The sequence below is a fragment of the Dermacentor silvarum genome, chromosome 3 (assembly GCF_013339745.2).
Source record: "Dermacentor silvarum isolate Dsil-2018 chromosome 3, BIME_Dsil_1.4, whole genome shotgun sequence".
Classification (NCBI taxonomy): domain Eukaryota; kingdom Metazoa; phylum Arthropoda; class Arachnida; order Ixodida; family Ixodidae; genus Dermacentor; species Dermacentor silvarum.
In genome coordinates, this window is record NC_051156.1 from 10,158,064 (window position 1) to 10,179,111 (window position 21,048).

At 48.7% G+C, this 21,048-nt stretch overlaps 1 protein-coding gene across 1 annotated transcript; it reads left to right on the top strand.

Moving 5' to 3' along the window:
* The first annotated feature begins 837 nt into the window (after positions 1-837).
* On the top strand, positions 838-18,425 carry LOC125944463 (uncharacterized). The gene is made up of 3 exons (XM_049664975.1): positions 838-994; positions 3,847-3,976; positions 18,297-18,425. The coding sequence occupies exons 1-3, from the start codon at positions 850-852 to the stop codon at positions 18,400-18,402; spliced, it is 381 nt and encodes a 126-aa protein (XP_049520932.1). The 5' UTR covers positions 838-849; the 3' UTR covers positions 18,403-18,425.
* The last annotated feature ends 2,623 nt before the right edge of the window (positions 18,426-21,048 follow it).

Below are 21,048 nucleotides of genomic sequence, written 5' to 3' on the forward strand. Positions count from 1 at the left end.
ATTACCAAGATCTCTTGGATTCATAGTTAAAATGCTGCGAACGCTTACGCAGACGTGCCTACGAATTTTCGTAGCGCGAATAGCGCCTCAGTGAGGGTCAAATTCGCTTTTTATTATGAATAATAATAGTGAATGCCCATTGATACAGGTGCCTTTTTTTTCAGGTGCACATATATCATATGTTGACAAACTTATATCGTAACCCCCCCCCCCCCCCCCTCATAAGAAAAATGCTGGTTTCAAATTTTGTAGCCGTTGCACTTGATGCACCCGCCGTGTATACAGTAAAACAAGCTTTTCTTATTGCCTTTTGTTCGAATCTCCTGTGAATGGCTATCATTTATGAAAATACACACTAAATTCATACACTACATACATTCCGCTTCAAAAGTAAGACTGTACACCTTGTACGTGAACTAATTTACGAACACTGTACACTTCATTTTTACCAGACGAACTCGCACCTCAATCTATTTTTTGTGCTTATGGCCTTACATCTGAATTCGAAGAACGGTTGCGCGTATATATAGACGCATACCTGTTGTGCCGTGATCACGAGCGATCGTCGCTTCTTCAATACGTGGATAGAAGGCGGCATGAACTGTGGCATATATATGCGCCGTACACGCTTTTCGCCCCCTTTGAAGAGGGCATCACCGCTGAAACCTACAAGCGCGTGCTCATATGAATGGTCTCCGTGTAAACTCTGCTGGTGAGAAGTAGTAGCAGCTGCGAGTCTAACACGCATTAGCCACCTTTTTACGCAGGGGCGTCGAGGTTATCTATTTAGCCGCCGGCTCAACAGTTTGCCGAAAGTTGCAGGCCAAGGTAGTCGTGGCTTACTGAAGCATGCTGGCACAAGCCATAGCCGTCCTGCGACGTTTGCCTCCTATTGCTCTGCCATTCCTTGTGCTTCTGACGGCTCCGCTCAAGATGACGAAGGCAGAAGCGTTGTACGAGATGTATGCCTCGACACCGTACCAGACTGGTGGAGGTAAGTGCGAGAAAGCGTAAGCAAAATAAGTCAACTCAACCAGTGTTTTTATGTTCAGCTGAGGTCGTAGTCCTGCTACAGAAATACCACAAAGGTGCAAAGGAAACAATGGGGACGTATTACTTTGTCAGTTATATAGTATCGTTTACATGGCCGAAGATGTTTAAGAAGTCGCCGCCTGTCAAAAAGGTTCTTACGCTAGTGCTGCTCGTACGAGCAGGTGCCAGTCAAGGGTAATGTAGAACATAATAATGAATAGGGCGGATATATGGAAGATCCCACTTATGAACAATAAACTTTGGAAACTGGGCCCATGAATTTTATAACTAAAGCATAGCCAGTGATTTAGGCACATATTTATGAAAATAAGATTAGGTGGCGTCCACGAATAGCTTTTATCACGGCGAAAGTCTCGTTATCATGTCGATCCTTATCATGAGCGTTAGATTCGCACGCACGGCGCACGCACACGCACACGCACACGCACACACACACACACACACACACACACACACACACACACACACACACACACACACACACACACACACACACACACACACACACACACACACACACACACGTACGCGCGCACGCAGACACGTGCACGCACACAGAGAGAGAGAGAGAGAGCTGCCAAGATCGCCTTCATCAGCCGACACGGTCTCTTCTTGTGCTGCCTCGCAGTCGTCAATGCGGACAGTTTAATAGCCCTGACACACGGGCAAAAGTAAAGTCCTTTGCAGAAAACCCCTTTTGTTACTCTGAACGACCCTTTGCAGAAAGGAGTTGCGCCGATGGCACACGGCATCGCACTAACTTCTTAAGGTGATTCCTCAGATATAAATGCCGCAAAAAAAAAAGAAAAAAAGAAAACGCGTTGCTTGTTAAAGCAGCAAGAGATCAAAAATTTACAAAAAGCTGCCCATGTAGATTACATTCAGTGATTGTAGAACCTAAAAACATTTTAAAATTGTTGATGATATTGCACAGATTCGGAATTCAACATGGCGGCGCTAGCGACGTGGTGCGAGCGTTCGAGATTATAGCTAGAGCAAATCTTCATTGTTCGACGCATCGCATTACCACTAAAAAATAAACATTTTCAAAGGTAAAAAAATACTTATGGCGTACCGTAGTTATGTAACAGGTTTTCTTCTATTGATGAGTTATGCACGCTTTATGCGAGAGTACACCTTTCCGCTCGAAAAGTAGATGCCCGATCTTCTTTTCCGCAAAGTAACTTTGCCGGGAGGGAGATACTCCTTTGTCATGTGTCACTGCGCTTGAAAGCCTTTCCGGTAAATTTCCCCTTACCTAAAGGACATCAGAGTGCCCGTTTGTCAGGGGTATAATTCCGCTTTATAAGCTGCCTTCATTGCCACTGCTGGCATCCAACACGTTCATACACTGCACACGAGCGCATTCCATTAGTATGCCAACAGCATGATCGAGTGCTTTAGGAAACATCTCAGGAGAGCACTCGAATAAGAGCCATGGGAATACTTGTCAGGTGATCACCTTCGTTGAATATTGTGCTCGACATCCGCTAAGCGCAGAAGGCAGATAACGGCTATGCGGCTGCTGAGGCAATATGCGGCGTCACTTTGCGACTGCATTGAGCGGCATACCACATCTATATGAATCGATCTCTGCGTCAAGGCTTGTTGGTGGGATAGTTGGTTCTGGTTCATAGTGAGCTAATAACAGCGGGAACTGACGAGACGAGAAGGCGAATGTATGTGTCGCCTTCTCGTCTCGTCCTCGTGAGTTCCCGCTGTTATTAGTTCACTCTGTATCCTTGTGGCTGCACCCCCTATATTCGACTTTTGTACTGCCATGTCATGAAGGTCCTAGGAATATGTTCGCAAGCCGGGACCTGCTGTCGCATGCGCACGATTCCATTCGTCAACACAGGAGGCGCCGTCTATTGACGCGAGCCTAACGCTATAGTGCTATAGCAAAGCCCAAATACGTGGCCAATACACTGCGATATCCAATCAATAGCCAATCAATGGCTAATCGATATACCTTGTGATAGCCAATCAATAGCTAATCGATAATCAATCAATATTCAATAAATTCCTGAAAATGCTGGGGATGCCTTGGTAGTGCTCAGCCTAGCCCACATACATTTTCAATACCTTACGATAGCCAATGGATAGCCAATCCTGCAATAGATAATCGACAATCGATAAATAATCAATAAATTCCTGAAAATGCTGGGGATGCCTTGGTAGTGCTCAGCCTAGCCCACATACATTTTCAATACCTTACGATAGCCAATGGATAGCCAATCATGCAATAGATAATCGACAATCGATAAATAATCAATAAATTCCGGAAAATGCTGGGGATGCCTTGGTAGTGCTTAGCCTAGCTCAAAAGCCAGGTCTAGCTAGGTGCTCATCAGCTGCACTGTCTTTTTAGCATTGTGTCTCCAGTGCAAGCTACGCAAGTTTTTTTATAATTATTGCTTGCTACCTTTGAAAGCAAATTTGCCGCTCCGGCACACACTGCGTTGCATTTACATTTGATATCGATCCCACCGTCGCAAGCCGGCCTTTAATGCCGATCGAAAACTGTTTCGGAATTCTCCTTAACAGTTTAGCTGTCAAAGTAAAAAGTTCTTTAAATAAATGTTACTAGTTATAACCTGGTTATAGGTGCACATATGTTATCCTGGTGGCAGAATACGACTAGAGACGGAACACCGTTGGCCCCACAACCATATTTTGTACCAATTGAAAAAAAAATGTAGCTTGGCTAACGTTAGCTGGGACACCCGTACCCCGCCAGTTCAAAAGTATCGTTGCTCATGATTGTCATTTTCCTCTCGTATCATCTGCCAGATGTTTATTGCTCCCCCTATGCGGCGGACTCCTACGAATACCCGACGTGGGCCGAATACTTCGGCGGTGGCTGCGAGGGACGCCGGTGCAAGTTCTCCAGCACGGGCGACCTGCTTGTGCATCACTTCAGGTAGGCACGTGTGCGCAAGAAGCAAGCGCACGGGCTGACTAGGAGGTTAACACCTCCACCTATACGCATGCAGGCAACCATGAACAAAAAATCCTGTTTCCTTGTGCTCCTCTTTGTGATACTATTCTTCAACCATTGGCGTTTATCACCTTCTCCAATAGAGAACTTGTCTGCTCATGAACAAATATACTTGAGTGAAATCCACTCCACATTAGCGTTATTGCTTGTGTGCGCGGAAAGGATGCCTCGGCTCGGATCAGTAGCACCTCAACTATGTATGCGTAAAGAAAGGAGAGAGAGAGAGAAGGAAAGAAAACGGAAGAAGCATGCAATAATAGTTGCGCTTACACAGATAATGCAGTAACACTTGGATGCGTGGAAACAGTGGATAAAATATTACACCTAAAACAATCCCATGATAACACAGCCGTATTCACAGAACGCCTAGTAACAACAGGAGAAAGACGCAAAATTTCAACGAGGGACGATGACATAACCGCTCACCGAAACGCCGCTTGAAGAGAGCATTTGGCCAATTGCTATGCATAGCAGGTATCTCTCGCACTTGGGCATGTTCGCACGCATGTATCATGACAAAAAGTGATCTATGAAACGAAGGACGTAGGAATATGACCCTCTCGCTCAGCGCTTCAGTCCTTCTCTTTCTTCATTCTGTCCGCTTTGCAGTTGCTCACGTTCCTCGTTTTCTTTAATCCGATGCGTTTTCCTTAACAGACTTCCTTCATTTGTGTGTTCTTTTTTCGGCGGCAGTGATAAGAGCGACATATGATGTGATGTACGCATATTCTAATGTAAACAAATTAAAGAAATAGGATTTACCCAATGCGATAAGGTTTTCTTCACTATTCCTGCTTTCAGCCTGGCGGACATAGGATGTTCAAGTAGCAGCTGCAGTCCGTTCTCTAATTAACTAAGATTACCTAATTATTTTTTTAATTACTGGGTTTCCGCGAACGTTGCAGTGGTGCAGGACGCCGCAGGAAGTGGAAACAATTAAGGCGGTTTTAAAACGCCATCCGTTGTTTATTTATTCGTCGAGAAAAATGAGACTTTCGCCACTCCGATACCATAACTGGGCACGCAAACAGCGCTGAGAGTAGCACTCACGCTATCATCGATGCTGTCATGACGAAAAAGGGCGTGTTGCTATTACCTGCTGCTCAAGGCATCTAATCCCGCGTTCGTACGGAAAAGGCCTCTAGGTCGCTGTGACATGATCTCCACGAGATATGATAAGATGCCACCATCTCGTTGATGTAAGGAGGCCAAAGGAGGCTGGAAGCTTCACGGGGAAAATTCTTCGTGTACTCTTCATGCACCCAATTTCGGTGTCGAAGGGATAAACGTGCTTTTTTTTGTCCGCTGATATTTCAACTGCTGATGGCGTTTTTACAATTCCGCAAATTTCTTATGCCTCTTGCAGCGCCCTCATCCCATACTGCCATTGCGAAATTTACGGTAAAACTTGTAAAAAAAGTGAATTAACCAATCTCTGTGAATTATGGAACGGACTACGACGACTACTCGAACATGTAGTGTCCGAAATGCAGAAGGAACGAATCGGGACGAAAACATCACCGCATCGGTTGAATCCTATTATTTTACAGCGACGCTGTTAAGGGATATTTCCCCCAGGATCGTGTGCGCGTGTATAAAAAACTATCATCATCTGCATTTGCTTTGACTCCATGTGCGTGGTGGTTTGGCTCCACGTGCGTGGCGGTTTCCCGCCAGTAGCGAAGTAGCACAGGTATCGAAACGGATGGGGGATGGCCCATTGTTATTCCCCTCGCCACCGCCAACGCCTTTCACAAACGGCACGTACCACCAATAGTTGTGCCACTTTGTCTCGAGACGTAGAGATCGCGCTGTTACGAGCAGTTGCCGTTTGGACTCGCTATGGGACGGACGCTCGTTTAACCATATCTTCAAGGATCCTGACGTCAGAATCCTGGCGATGCCGTGCAGTGTGCCGCGGCTATGAACGATGTGGCTTATACGTTATTCTATGACGATGGAGCGGACTTCGCGCTGCAAATGCACTACTTGGCCGTCGCGCCGCGCGAAAACAAGACGCCGGTGTCCTTGCTCTTTGACGAACATGCCGAAGAGGCTGATGAATATAGTCAATAATGATAATAGTTAAATTCACTATAGCAATATTCACTATAGCAGACCCACAATAGTCACAGCTTCGCTGGCTTCCAACTTCACAGTAGTGGAAGGGCTCTGAATTTTAATGGTCATTTTCTATTAAAATACATCGCACGGTAAACGTTGATTTGTTTTCTGTAAAAGTTCAATCGAGAGTTAGTGGTGGCGTGTGCCACCCTTCAGAGCGTTTTCTTTTTGTTGCTGCCCTGTTTCTGTTTAGGAATAGCTATAGCGGCTCTTTGTGGTGGGTCTCTCATAACACTGGTCACCGTCCTAGAGTGCGACAGCAGCTATACCGATTTGCTCGTGGTGTCTGGAACACCGAAAACCGCGCCAAACCAGTGCTTTCTCTCACGGGTGTGGTGAACCGAAAAGGCTGGTCAGGGGCCACCAGTCTGCTACGGAGTCTTGTCTAATGTAATGCAATCATGGCGATATGAAAATATTAGGGGAGTACTAATGCAGTATGAAATTTTCTTGCATAACTTTTCGAATAAAATTGTTTTGAGTAACTAAATTTCAGTATCCAGGGAAAACACGGGAAGGCGGGAGATGGAAATTCAAGACCATGATCAAAACGAGAACAAGGTGAAAGCAGGAGCCAATGAACCAAGCTGAAGAGTGTAGCCAATCGCTACCATGTGGCGGTGGTATTTTCTGCCCCACGCAATTTGGCCTTACTGTGCCCCCGGATCGGCTCAGGAGAAAGGAGCCTGCGAGCGTCAGGACTATCAGTTCGTCGGATGCTCGGCTGGGGTTGTATACGAAATCCCCCTGTCCTGTGGGAAGGTTTACTTCGGTCAAACGGGCCGTGTATAAATGAACGGCTAAGGGAGCACCAGCTTTCAATAAAGAGCGGAAAAGGGTCTAATTTGCCCGCGCACTGCAGCGCATGCTCTTTGGCTACATGCGACAATCCGTGCCGGCTTTTGCTGGCAAAAACAACAATTTTGAGACGCAGTCGTGACCAGGTGGCACATGAGTTTTCGAAGGCTTTCTTCACAAAGCAACGAGAGTGATGATTGTCAGTGATACCTTGATCAGATTGTATCAGAAAGGAAGCAGATTTCTAGCATGCGCGTAGACGATGATTTTGCAGATATGAAGGTATAAATATGCGTGTTCTTCTGGGAAAAATCCAGTCTCTGCGCCCGTCGTTGTGCTCTTCACGTCCATATTTGTATTGCGCAGCGCCTTTATTCTTACTGCGGTTTTACGTACCAAAACCAGTTCTGATTATGAGGCACGCCGTATTGGAGGGCTCCGGATTAATTTTGACCACCTGGGGTTACTTTAACGTGCACTACAACGCAAGCACACGGGCGTTTTTGCATTTCGCCTCCATCGAAATGCGGCCGCAGCGGCCGGGATTCGATCTCGTGCTCAGCAGCGCAACGCCTTAGCTGACTGAGCCACCCCGGCGGGTTGCGCAGCACCTTGCTTAACGATGTACGACCAACTCGTCCCACAACATGCACCAAATAGTGCATGTTGTTAAATATATATATATATATATATATATATATATATATATTATTATTATTTATATATGTGTATATAGTTCTACATTCCTTTGCAGGAATTTTGTAAAACCGTAACTTTGTTAGGTTTTGCATACACAATGGAAGAAATGCAAAGGGAGTAGCAAGGTTTCGTTTCTTTTTATAGCAACCGTAAAGGTGCCGCCTGTAACTTTCCTACTTCCGACAATCTAATTATTGTTTACGAGGTCACGTAGTTGCACATGTCTGTAGATGTTGTAATTATTTTTTTTATTTATTTACACATTTATCAGCTGTTTGACGGACACTACATCTTCGTTCCAATTATCAGCTCCCCGTCAAATTCCTTCCGGTCTAAATATTCAGCGATTTCTGGGGATCTGAACCTAATAATTGGGGCAGCAATAGTCGGCGAAGTTTTACTCAAGGACAACTCAAAGACAACTTCCTCAAGGACAACTTTCTTGAAATGCATGCAAAGTAGCCATCCTACGTTTGAGTAGGGCCTCTGGTGGCCACCGAAACACATGTGGTAACGCCGCCACTTACACAGTTCTTGTGGCGCGCAAAATCATACACTAGTTATTTATAGAAGCCCTTTCAAAAGACATGGATATTACCACCATATTTCATACGCTTTATACTATTTAGTATTATCACGGCCCTCCATACGGCATGTTCAATCTGTTTGGAATGCACAGTTTCTACCAAATTCGAAGGTGGGACACACATGCAGAGACTACAAGGCCTGCGAGGTCATTTTTCCGTAAATTTATGACCTATGTGCCTAATATCTATGTGCGCAAGAGAGCTGTCGAAGTGAATATGTTTGAAGGTTTGTTTGCCAACTTTTCCGGGTTTCGCATGGCTGCTGTCTGCTCAGTCGGTCAGTATTGTTAGATACGGACCATTAACTGCCATCCGTCAAGTTCTCCGAGCTCAAACACTCGCCGTCACTTGTCAATTCTGATGCGCAGGGGCGCGTCGACCGTGATATCGGTCTGGTAAAACCGGTTGATTCTCCCGACCTCGTGTACTGCGCGTGGAGCGTTTGTCCCCCCCCCCCCTCCCCCCTACTTGACTCTTCCCGAATGTGGCACGGTTCCAGGAAGTTGACCCTGGTCCCCAGCAAAGTTGTTTTGCAGCTCTGGAAGGTCGTTCAAGACAACCCGTCCCCTCCAGCTGAGCGCTTGCAGGCGAGGAGGCAAGTCAACCATCGGACAATGGAGCCCTTGGAGCGTCCCCATTGGCCGAATATGACGCCACTTGCGCGGTCGCCTACGATTTAAGGAAACTGACGACACCTGAGTGGATTCGACGATTGGCTCAAAGTGGCGTGACCCCGGCAGACTGTAGGGGTTATAAGCCAGAAGCAAACCGAGAAGAGATACATTATTCTTGCCAGGGGCCGCAGCGTCCGATTTGCTGCCGGCCGTCGATGACTTTATTACTGTTCTTTACTTTGTGCTAATACTCTAAATAATGTAAATAAACCGTCAGTTCTCAATGTCCTCCTCAACGTGGGCGAACTTCCGTACTCAACGGCAAGATCAAATAGTATCTTCGCGGAGGTGCTTCTGAATATGTATATACTTCTTTCTGGAGTTTTACGTGCGAAAAGCAGTTGTGATTATGAGGCACGCCAGAGTGAAGGGCTCCGGATTAATTTTGACCACAGGGGGTTCTTTAACGTGCACTACAACGCAAGCACACGGGCGTTTTTGCATTTAGCCTCCATCGGACTGCGGGCGGGATTCGATCCCGCGATCTCGTGCTCAGCAGCGCCACGCCTTAGCTGACTGAGCCACCGCGACGGGTTATATATATAAGTATATATATACACGCAGGTTATATCTGCATGGAATGCTAGTATCAGTCAACGGGTTTATGTAAATCACCTTTGCACAGTGCCGACAGAGAAGTGCGAGTAAGCACACCTCTACCCTGCGTAACAAAAAAAAGTCACAGGCCTGCACGGCACACGCAGCAGTCACAGTGTAAGCTGGTGGAGCGGCTCAAGAGTAGCTCCCATTTGGCCACCACGTACAACAGGGTTTTCGCGGCAGTCTGTTTGCCTCGTTTTGACGAGAACCATCTGAACTGTCCGCCCGGCGTCGACTGCAAGCTGCGGCTTGTAATGCTCTCTGCACTACAGTCTGCTGAGCCCGATCAAGTCTCAGAACTGCAACTTACATGTCGGGTGCGCCGCGTTTGCAGGAACCTTAACAAGATGGCGCCACCATACTGGCGGAGGCTCGGCAGCTCGGGAGCGCATTGATTGCACGCCTCGCCTGAATCGCACATCGTCGTCTGCGCCTGCGGACGCTGCGTTTGCAGGCATCTCACCTAGATCGAGCTACCATACTGGCGGAGGCTCGAGTCGTCCCCCCCTGCGTGCTTGTCTTATATATGGGTATTTTCCGCGGCCCGATAGCAAGTGCTTGCGTGGCTCAGTGGTAGAGTATCCGGCTCCCAGGCAGCGGGCGCGGGCTCGATCCCTGCGGCAATCGGGTACTTTTTTCGCGTTTCCGGCGATAGCGGTTACGCGGCGGATGCCGGCGGCGGCATGATCGCGACCCGAAATGGCTATTCGAATAAGCCCGTAACATCTTACGGTGTAAAAGATTATATAGGTCCTGAACAAATCATGTGGCTCACAGGTGCCTCCAAAGGACACAAACATGTTATTTGCTCGTTTTTGGAGTGGCGCATTAGATGCAACGGATTGTTTGAATTACTTTGATTTTCGCTGAATCACCGATTCGGTTTGTGCCCCTGGGTGTGCGCCCACTTTTGGCCAATCTTTCAGAATATTTATTTGTCACTCTGAGACAAGCGGTGCAGAAACCTCAACTGGGTTATACATGCGTCGTACTTGTAGGTGCATGCACCTGTCATCCCCGTACTTCCCTCAACAAGCGTGGTACATCGTCTTTCGTTCTCATGTCACTGCTGCGTTAGACGTCTCACACTGCACATCCGCATGATCGGGTGAGTGAATGAGTGATCGAGTAAGTGAGTGAAAGAACTTTATTTCGGTCCAGAGAACACGGAGGGGAGACCGCGCGCCACCGGCTAGTCCCACCTAGGGACCGCCAAGCCGAGCTTGACGGCCCTTTCGCGGGCATTCTGCACGACCAGGATTTAGGCGTTGAGTTCGGGGCTGCCTAAGAGCGCAGTGCCGAGCCGATGGATTCACACTCGCCACAACACATGCTCCATAGTTGCCGTTAGTCCACAGGCATGCCAGTCCGCATCGCGATACCTTTCAGGGTATATAGCGTGAACAAGCGCAAGGTTAGGATACGGATGGGCTTGTAAAAGCCAAAAGGTCACTGCCCGCGCCCTGCATAAGGCAGGGTGCGGGACGGGGAATACCGGTGTTGACAGATAGTAGTGTTTGGTGATTTCATTGAACGCGAGCAAGGGTTCGCCGCAGGGCAGGGAGACTGCGAAAGAGGCGCGGTTAGTGAGCCCTAGGGCGGTCTCGTGTGTGCCCTCGTTAGAGTTAGAGGGAGAGCCCTCAGTCGGCCCCATGCGAGCGGGAAACCAAGTGAGAGAACGGGGAGAGATACTTTTGACGCTTTGGAGAATGCTGAGGGCCTGAGGGGAGACCATTCCATTTTGGTAGGCCTTAATGGCTGCCTTGGCACTGCTATATATTGCCTCTCTGCCACCATCGAGCACAGTAAGTGCGATTGCAACCTGTTCGGCTACCACGGGTTTCGAAGTGCGTACCTTAGCGCAGCAAGTGATCCTGGAATTACAGTCGACGATGAAGACGGCGAACGCCTCTTGTTGGACATATGCCGTGGCATCCACGAAGCTTGCCTCAATGTGGTTTTACGGACATGCTCGAGTAGAGCTCTACCCCGGGCCCGACGTCTACCGACGTTGTGTGCTGGGTGCATATTGCGGGGAATGGGCGCGATGTGCAGTTGAGACCTGATGTCGCTGGGAATCCGCACGGCGTCGGGTGTCTTCATTTCGACATCCACAGCTTACCAACAGTGTAGTCCATAAACATAATAGCTGCATGATATTAATAATGGTATGACCTTTGTGGTGGGTTAACATGAACAGTGCGTGAGGATGCAAGCGTCACATGAGGAAAGCAAATGCAATAGTACGCAATACCATCAGTTATACATCATTTAATTAAACGCTTCACCGAACGTTCATTCGCAAGAATCTCAAACAGACGACGAGGTATGAAGGAAGAGGACACATGTAGGCTAGTACAGGCCCTCGTGGTCAGTAGGATTGTGTACAGTGTCCCCTATCAAACCCCACTCGAGCAGGAAAAGGAACAATTAGAGGCAATCCTTAGGAAAGCTTATAAATGCGCTCTCGGACTGCCGGTCAACACCTCGACGGAGAAATTCCTTAAATTGGGCATAAACAACACAGTGCAAGAACACATCGAAGCTCACCTTCTCGCGCAGAAAATGAGACTCATGTAGACGCCAACGGGCAGGAACACGCTGAAGATACTGGGCATGAGGGTTGCTTGCAGAGAAATTAGCAGCACGGAAAGCATACCTAAAGATATTCGAGAGATCATTGAGATCAGCCCGATACCGAGAAACATGCATCCTAAAATGCACAAGGCCAGAAGAAAGGCAAGATCGGAAGCACACGAAAGATATTTCGCGGGGAGAAAAGACGTGTTATACGTCGACGCGACCACATACCAAGAACACTCCGGGGCGGTAGTCACCGTTGTTCATCACCAGCTTAGGGAAATCAATTGTGCTTCGATCAAAGGCAACAACATCCTCGAGGCTGAGGAAGTGTCAATCGCACTCGCCATCACCCACCAGTGCGAATAGTCCACTACAGAAATACTTACGAACTCGCAAGAAGCGTGCAGAAGGTACAGCAGTGGACGCATATCCACTGTGGCCATCCGCATACTCAAGACGAGAAAAATCACCTTCTCGAGATGCTTCATTACGTGGACACTAGGTCATGAGACTGTGACGGGGAACCAGCGTGCCGATGCCAACGCCCGAGCATACGCCAACCGGGGGGCGCACCACGACGGGGAACTGGACACAGTCACCAGACGCTATGGAGCAATTTTAGAAAACCAAAGAGCTCTAAGGAGGATCTACCACCCTCCCCACAAAGACCTTAGTAGTGAGCAGTCGGTTGCCTGGAAACAACTGCAAACTAACACATACCCCAATCCGAGTTTACTCAGCAAAATATATCCGGCAGCATATGACAATAAATGCCCGCTATGCGGGGAACACGCGACGCTTTACCACGTTACATGGGCTTGCCAAAAACCAAATGTAGCGCCAGTACACAGAACACCAACACCGGAGCAGGGGGAGGCTGCGCTATCCTGCTCGAAGCCTGAAGAACAGCTCAAGCTGATCGACAGAGCTCGCAAGATGGCAAAGGCCACAGGAGCCCTGGACTGAGGGCTCCACCTACGCCGGGAAACCTCCTTTGTTAAAATAAAGTTTTTCATTCATTCATTCCGCATATATTGCAACATGCGTGTTCGAATTGCATAATCTTTTTTTTTTTTGGAAGCTTGTCTTGGCGTCTGTTTTTCACATGGTATAGAAAAAGGCTTAAGCTTGCACTCAGCTGCGCAAGGCTTGAAACAGCGAAACTAAGTTTGGCAAAGTTTTGCTAGGAAATGCTAAGCGCTGCTAGGCCCGGTATTCCGAATCAGCTCACCGCCGACGCGCAGATTCTCGCTTGGCCGCGCGGCGCGCTTCAAGATGAGCGGCTTGTTCTTCGGGTGTCCGGATCTTCTTTGCTCATCCCATGTCAAGGGTACATATACTCGCCACAGAGTCAACGAGAGTTGTGCCGCCGTCGCGGCGGCTCCCAGCTTTAACTCCCCGGTGACGTCACGGCCAAGCTGCGCGTCCACACTTGCCGCGGCGTGGCTGGTCAAAACCTGCCGAGCTGCTGCCGACGCCGCCCGCGTTTCCCCAGCGCGAACGCGGGAAACGGGGGAACGCGGGCGACGTCGGCAGCAGCTCTGCGCGTTGCCTCGTTGGTGCTGCTACAATTTATCTATCTATCCAGCTCTCATTGCGTCGTTTCCTCTCCCGAGCATTGCGCGCGCTGCGCGCATGCTCTTCTTTCCTCTCCTTAACGTCCCACGTCAAGGCAACATGTGCACGGCACGCAGAGGAGGCAAGGCACACGCCGCCCCGCGAGGTGGTTGCTAGGTAACAAAGCGACGTCATAGCTCGGCTAAGTTTTGCGACAGCAGGCGCCACTTTTTATGGTTAGCTAGAACAGCTTCGCTGTTAAAGAAATTGCTGGCGATAGCGCAGTGGTTGGCGTACGAGATGCCAATGGCACGTTGCCCCACTGCCATAAGTACAAACCAAAGTGGCAGTAATAAGTGACGTTTTCTTTTACTGTACAAACCTTCACCTGAGGTTCAAACCAAGGATGAGCAGTTGGCCTGAAAACGAAATGGTGCAACGACAGGCACCGCAGCAAGTCCAATTTTGAGTCTTCAACTTCTGTCGCACTAAAAGAAATGAAATACTTCATCGCCAAGTGCTAGGTTTTAAAGAGAGGCTGACTGTGTATTTCGCAAATCATTGTAGAAGCTTTCGCAGGGGTCACTCAACCTCCGATATTTTCCTGCCGAAGAATGAAAACCGAAACATTTTGCATATGCCTATTACGCGTTACGTCATGCAGAGAGAGAGAGTGATAGTGAGGAAGGCAGGGAGGTTAACCATATGTTAGAATCTGGTTTGCTACCCTGCACTGGGGTAGGGAAATAGGGGTTAGAAGAAGGACAGAAAGAAAAGAAAGAAAAAAAATCGGATCCCACGCCCTGTGGGAATCCATGTTATGCAAAGCAGTGTGTGGGGAGCCTACCAAATCCTACCAAATTAACAAAACGACCATGAGAGCTCCAAGACATCGGTGGCTGTTTCATGACCTACATGAAACGCATGTCATGGCATTTATGTCGTGAGTCCTGAGGAGTCCCTTTAGTTAGGGTTAAGAGAACTTAAGACGAAAGCCTTAGTGATGCTCAAGACTATGACTTCGACCATCAATCTTTAGCTATTTCCTTCTCTTAATACCACATCCGAACCCATTTCGGTGGTTTTTGAGTGTTATTCTTTTGTCGCTAAGTTATTGTCATTTTTGCTGAGTCATGCTGATGACTGACTTCTACCACCAACCCTTAGTGTTTCCTTCACTTAGTACCCACGTCCGAACCCATTTCAGTCGTATTTGAGTGTTAATCTTTTGTCGCTGAGTCATTGTCATTTTTGCAGAGTCATGCTCATGACTATGACTTCTGCCATCATCCTTTAGTGTTTCCCCCCACTTATTAAGTACCGCAGAACTCATTTCGGTGGTTTTTGAGTGTGAAGGTTTTTTTTCGCTGGGTCATTGTCAGTTTAGGCGGCTGTTTCATGGCCTACATAACACGCATGTCACGAAACTCATGTCGTGACCTATCATTTATGTTCTTCATACATTGTAGTCATACTATGCTAATTTTGGTACCCATGAAGTTAACGAAACGACCGTGAGAGCACCAAGACGTATGCAGCTGTTTCATGACCTACATGACCCACATGTCATGATATTCATGTCATAACCTATCATTTACGTTCGCCAGACATTACTCTCATATTATGCCAATTTTGGTAAATACCAATTTAACCAGACGACCATGAGAACACCAAGACGTAGGCGGCTAGATAGATAGATACTATGGAAGTGGTAAATGTTCGCCAAGAAATGCTTCGCATCTAAAAAGAAAGTTGTCGCAGTTTCACCCGAAAGGCGAAGCATCAATTGCGATAGCAACTTAGGAGAGAGCTATACGGAGTAAGGATAGTAGTTTTATCCGCTGTACAAACTTGGACATGCCGCAGCACCGGCAACACACAGCACTGTTGTCGACGCCGTCGGCGTTTTGCCCGCGTTCGCACAAAATGCGTGCGGCGTTGGTGACTGTTGCCGGAGCCTCTGATATAAATAGGCACTTGGCGCCGCAGCTAAACGTCGCCTCCCTTCCCTGCCCCCCCCCCCCCCCCACGGTCTTCCGTGCGTCAGAAGAAGGCGCGTTTGCTCTACATATATGGTGATTGTAAAGGAGGAAAGAGACGCCTACTTCTGCAGCCCTTAAGGGAGCACGGCACAGAACGCGCGTTTGTTCTCCGCCGTGCGTTCACTCCCCGTGAAAGCGCGCGTCCCTCGCGCCCTTTCACTCGCACATACAGCGTTCGGCGGCGCGCGGCGACGATTTCATCTCCATTGACGTCATACGGAACCTCACGGCGACGGCGACGGCAACGGCGACGGCGACGCCGACGGCAGAAATCTGCTTTGGAGTGTCCATATAATTGCTATCGCAATAAAACGCACACGCCGGAAGAGCGTTCTAATCACAGTCGTTCAGATAGGCCGGCGGCTCGCAAGAAGCGCAGAAGCGCCTGCACGGCCTTCTTCTGTGACGCCGAAGTCCCGTCTGTGCACGGTGGAGAATTCTTTCTTCCGACAGAGGCCGATCGTCCAATTGGTTGAACGCGTTGTTAAGAGATTGTCTCTGCGCACTGTACTGCGGTCAGTCGCACAAAATATGTTCTAGCGATTCTTCATTGCCGCAGGGGTCACAGGCTGCGCTGTCGGTCAATCCTATGCGGAACGCATTAGGCGTTACGCAACACCCAACCACAATCGGCCCAAAAGGGTTGCGTCTCCAAATCTGCACTCGTGTACCTGCAGACGCTGTCATCATGCCATGCGCTACGCGGCGTCAAACTATGAAGTCCGCACTTCACCGTTACATTCATAATAAATTTAATTACATTGAATTCCAATGTTTCTTTTATTTTTGCAGCATGGTGGTTTCCAACGAATCGCATTCAAATAAGCAAAACTTCCTGAAACATGTTTCTAGCCTCAGAAAACGATGGCCATACAATCTCTCTTGACCCCACGTTGGTACACCATTGCTAATTTCTGAGCAGAGCGGTATCGGAAGCCAGTAGCGCACCCAGGATCTCTGCCAGGGGGGGGGGGGGGGGGGGGGGGTTGGCAGTTTGCCAATACCGTCTAAACAGCACTAATTTCAATTTCTTCACGGGAAATTGTCAAAAAATGCGCTTTTTGCGTACTCGCAGACGATTACGCCTCTTACATCTTAGTTGCAGTACTCAAAGGCGCAAGCAAAGAAAAGGGGTTATACAAAAGGGTGGGTTAACTCGGCCTCAGGGGGGGGGGGTTACAACCACCGAATCCCCCCCCCCCCCCCCCCCCCCCCCGTCGGTGCGCCACTGTCGGAAGCCGATTAGAGGTATGCAGCCTTGCGAAAGGGGTGAAGGTATCCCTCACGAAACAAAACCCGTGTTCATGCTAACCCGTCAGTTCCATTAATAATTTTTGCTTCCCCGATATCAAATAAGAACGTTTCATGCTATGCGTGTAACCAGTAATGTTGCACAAATTGCTTCAGTGTTCTAGTAATTGCAAGAAAATTGGGCTGATTTTCATAGCGAGGCATAGGGGGATGATTTCGGTCAAGCGATAGCTTCCTGATGTAGATCTGCTAGACGTGAAACTGCGTGTCAAGTGGGCGTGTGTGTGGAAACAACGAAGACACAACGGCATGACGAAGGCGCGACGACCACTCCATTACGAAAATGGCTTAACGACGACGAAACGATGATGACCTGAGGACGACAGGCATCTTTCAGTAAAACAGTCGGTGTTTCCGTACTGCGCCTTTTCATGGTGCAGCTGCGACTAGCCGCTTATGCACAGAGAGCCGTTCCTTCTCTTCTTTTCCTGGGGTGTGGGATCCGTTTGGGTGTCATTTCGATAGTTTGTTATGTGGAACCGGCTCTTGTCACATGCACTTTGGTAGTTTGAATGTGCTACTAAAATATGCTGACACTATCCGGTAGGGAGGTCACAAAAATGGCACAACATGTTGAACAATAATAGACGCACGCCTTCTATCAATCTATGCTTTGGCTCAATGCGTCCAGTCAGTCTCTTTATATGGCCATGCGCACTGCGAGGTGCGAATGCTCTCCTAATGGACGCCGGTTCCCAGTCAGTTCAGAAAGTGGAAACATCTGGATCAAGAATAGCGGCGAGTTTGCTAAGGCGAAATCAAACCACGGGCTACTGAAAAGTGTTTCCACCGTTGCTAAGCTGTGTGTTACGGCTGGTTGCCCATACGTGCAGACAAGTGAATCATGTTTCCTTTCTTTCTTTTCTTTTTTTGCTTCAATCAACGAAGACGAACGCCTACACACACACTGCGGCCATTCAATCGCTGATGACGTCAGCGCTCCCGCTGTTTTAGTGCACTTGTTATCCACCTCGTCAGTCACGTTTCCCTTTACCGAATCACTGCTCCTCCACTCAGAAGGTGCCTTCTCTCGCGTCGAGATGCCAAAAAAAAAAAAAAAAAAAAAAACAGGGGGGTAGGAAACGAAAGGTATAGCGTTTGTTTGCCCAGCTGGAATTTCCTTGGAAACATCAGTGAAGCAGAGATCCTCATCTAGCCTCATTCACCGTGTATCCATGGACAGCAGAGCGGCGCTGTCAACGTTTCTTGTCTATCATTCCCTAGAGCAGTGTTAGTTGTCGTAACGCTTCACGTCCATTGCTTTCAGGTGCAAACCAGGGATTGCGTCGCAGTCTCGCCGGTGCCGAAGCCAGGAAGAGGACAGCTCGTTCCCGCATTGCTGCTTGCCTGTCTGCAGCGATGCGCTCTACTGAAACGATAGGGAGACGGAACCGTTTCTACGATAAAGCACGAATGCTAAATATGTATTCGTATATCAAAGAGATTCCTCGCGTCTTTCGATCTCGAGTACACTAGAGAAAAAAATGTGAACTTGCAAGCATAGAGAAAGAAATTCAACAAGAGGGGACACTCCGCAAAAACTGGCAAGAGGAAACACGTCACCATACGTCACGCTATACTTCTGACACCGAACGTTAGCTGCCGCGAGCATCGACAAAAAAAAAAAAAAAGTGAACTTAAGTTAACAGGCATTGATTTGTTTTTTAAAATTCTTTGCCACGAAAACGAAAACGTTTTGCGTATAAATGAACCTAAGCTTTGCGACTTATTTGCCTTGCCTTACCTAGCCACAGGTCAATGACGCGCCAGATACATGCGTCATCCGCCATACACTCCCCCGAATCCAGCGAGTGCGGCCGCGCGCGCGTTTGAGCGCTCGCCCGCGGCGACCCGACAGGTGGTGCCGTCCGGTGGAGCTTCATACAGGAACTACTGCCTTATCTGCTGGGGTCACAACGTTGGATGAACGCACAAAAAGCGCGGAACGAGCTTTTATATAGAGCAAGATAAATACTTCCTCATTGCACAAAAGGTCTTGCGTCTACTTTGTGAAATTGCACGTGGCACAGATTCAATGGGACTTTAGGAGATCGTTCGCAATCATTTTTACTATACAATAAACCGATTCTGCACGAAGAGCAAAAAAAAAAAGAAAAAAGGAGGGGGGGGGGGGCGCAGCCAGCGTGCTAGCTTGCGTTCAATATACGCGCGCCCAAAACCGAAACCGGGAGTGATCGACGCCGACCGCTTGGCACGCTGCAGTCAATTCGGCCACTGGTCCCTATGGGAGTGTCCCCTCTTGTTGAATTTCTTTCTCTATGTTGCAAGTTCGACGCGTTCAAAAGGCCGATGCCAGAGTCCCAGCGTTCTTCACTCTTATCGCTGAGCATAGATATTGCCACGTAGTAATGACGATGAAGCGAACAGTCGTAAAACTGTGAATGACGAAACTGATTCTTTATTGGGTGAACCTGTGCCCACAAAAGCAAGTTACACTCGAAGCACAACGATAGCGGTGAACACAGTCGGCGATCGTCGAAATCTGATCAGCGGCGAAACGCGTCGGCTTTTATACGTAAGTCTTAGAAGGTTCCAGATTAATCCCTGGTGCCCGCATGTCTTCGAGAAAGTAGTAGACAATTCGCGTGGCTCATACAATCAGATTACGTGACCGTCAGTGACCACAGACGACGGATAGAAGCATCGATAACGTTCGAGAAGCTTCCAATGCAGGCGCGGCCTGCACCGAGCAATAACGCCCAACATTTGTCAACCAGTGAAAAGCGGCCACCGGTGAAAGATAAACATGTATACGTGTCAATATTGACACAAAGTGCCTTCAAATCTCGCGCGCCATAAAGCCCCTATATTTATATATAGGGGCTTTAGCGCGCCAGCCGTCTCCCGCGCCCGTCCATGTGTTGCTACGTACGAAAGATAGCAGCAGCGAAGCGGCCAACACGTGCGCACAAGGCACGTGCGATCGGAGCAAGAGATCATCAGGCGGGGCACGAAGAAGTCGTGTGGAACTCTTGGCGAAGACTGTATACGTTGGAGCGAGACTCTTGCTTAGCTGTTTGTCGGGTACAAGTTCATCCAACGTTAGCTAATTAAAGTACCTTCACTCAACTGTGCGTTACAATAATGGTGGAGGTGCGGGGTATGATTTCGAGCCCTTCTCGACTTAGAGAAAGCAGTCCGGACGCGCGGCGACTCGGACCCAACGAACTGACTCCTGTTCACCAACGCAGCAGTCGTCGCCTACGTGGTGAGCCTCCCGAGTTTTTCCCTTTACCGGATTCTATCGGAGCGTCAACAGCTGCTAACGGAAACGCTACCGAGATGACAACACAAGTCACGCCAACTCAGATCGTAGTGAATTCACCGATGACCCCAGAGCGTTTCCATGGTGACACATTTGAAGACGCAGAGGACTGGCTGGAACGCTTTGAGCGCGTCGCGGAGTTGAACGAATGGAATGAAGAGGGCAGACTGCGAAACGCTTACTTCGCGTTAGAGGACAGCGCAAGAACGTGGTTCGAAAACCACGAAGCGACGTTTGTGTCGTCGGATGCTTTCCGACGGGAGTTGCTTGCCACTTACCCAAGTACGGACCGCAGGGAGAGGGCCGAAGCTGCCCTACAAGCAAGAAACCAGCGCAACAATGAAAGCGTGGCCATGTATGTGGAAGACATGTCCAGCCTATTCCGCCGAGCTGATCCGAACATGAGCGAGGACACGAAGCTTTGCCATCTAATGCGGGGCGTAAAAGAGGAACGGTTCGCAGGATTGGTTCGGAGCCCTCCGCGCACCGTCGCAGAGTTTCGCTCTGAGACGACCACAATGGAAAGAACGTTGCAACAGCGATCAAGGATGTACAACCGAGAGATGAACGTCACCTCTGTAGACGCAGTTCCAGCAGTCTTCGGAAACAGCGTCGAAGTCATACGGGAGCTCGTGCGATCAGTTGTGCGAGAAGAACTTCAGAGGCTACGGCTTGACCAGAACGCTCCAACGCCCTCTTCACTGGCAGACGTGTTTCAAGAAGAGGTCAGACA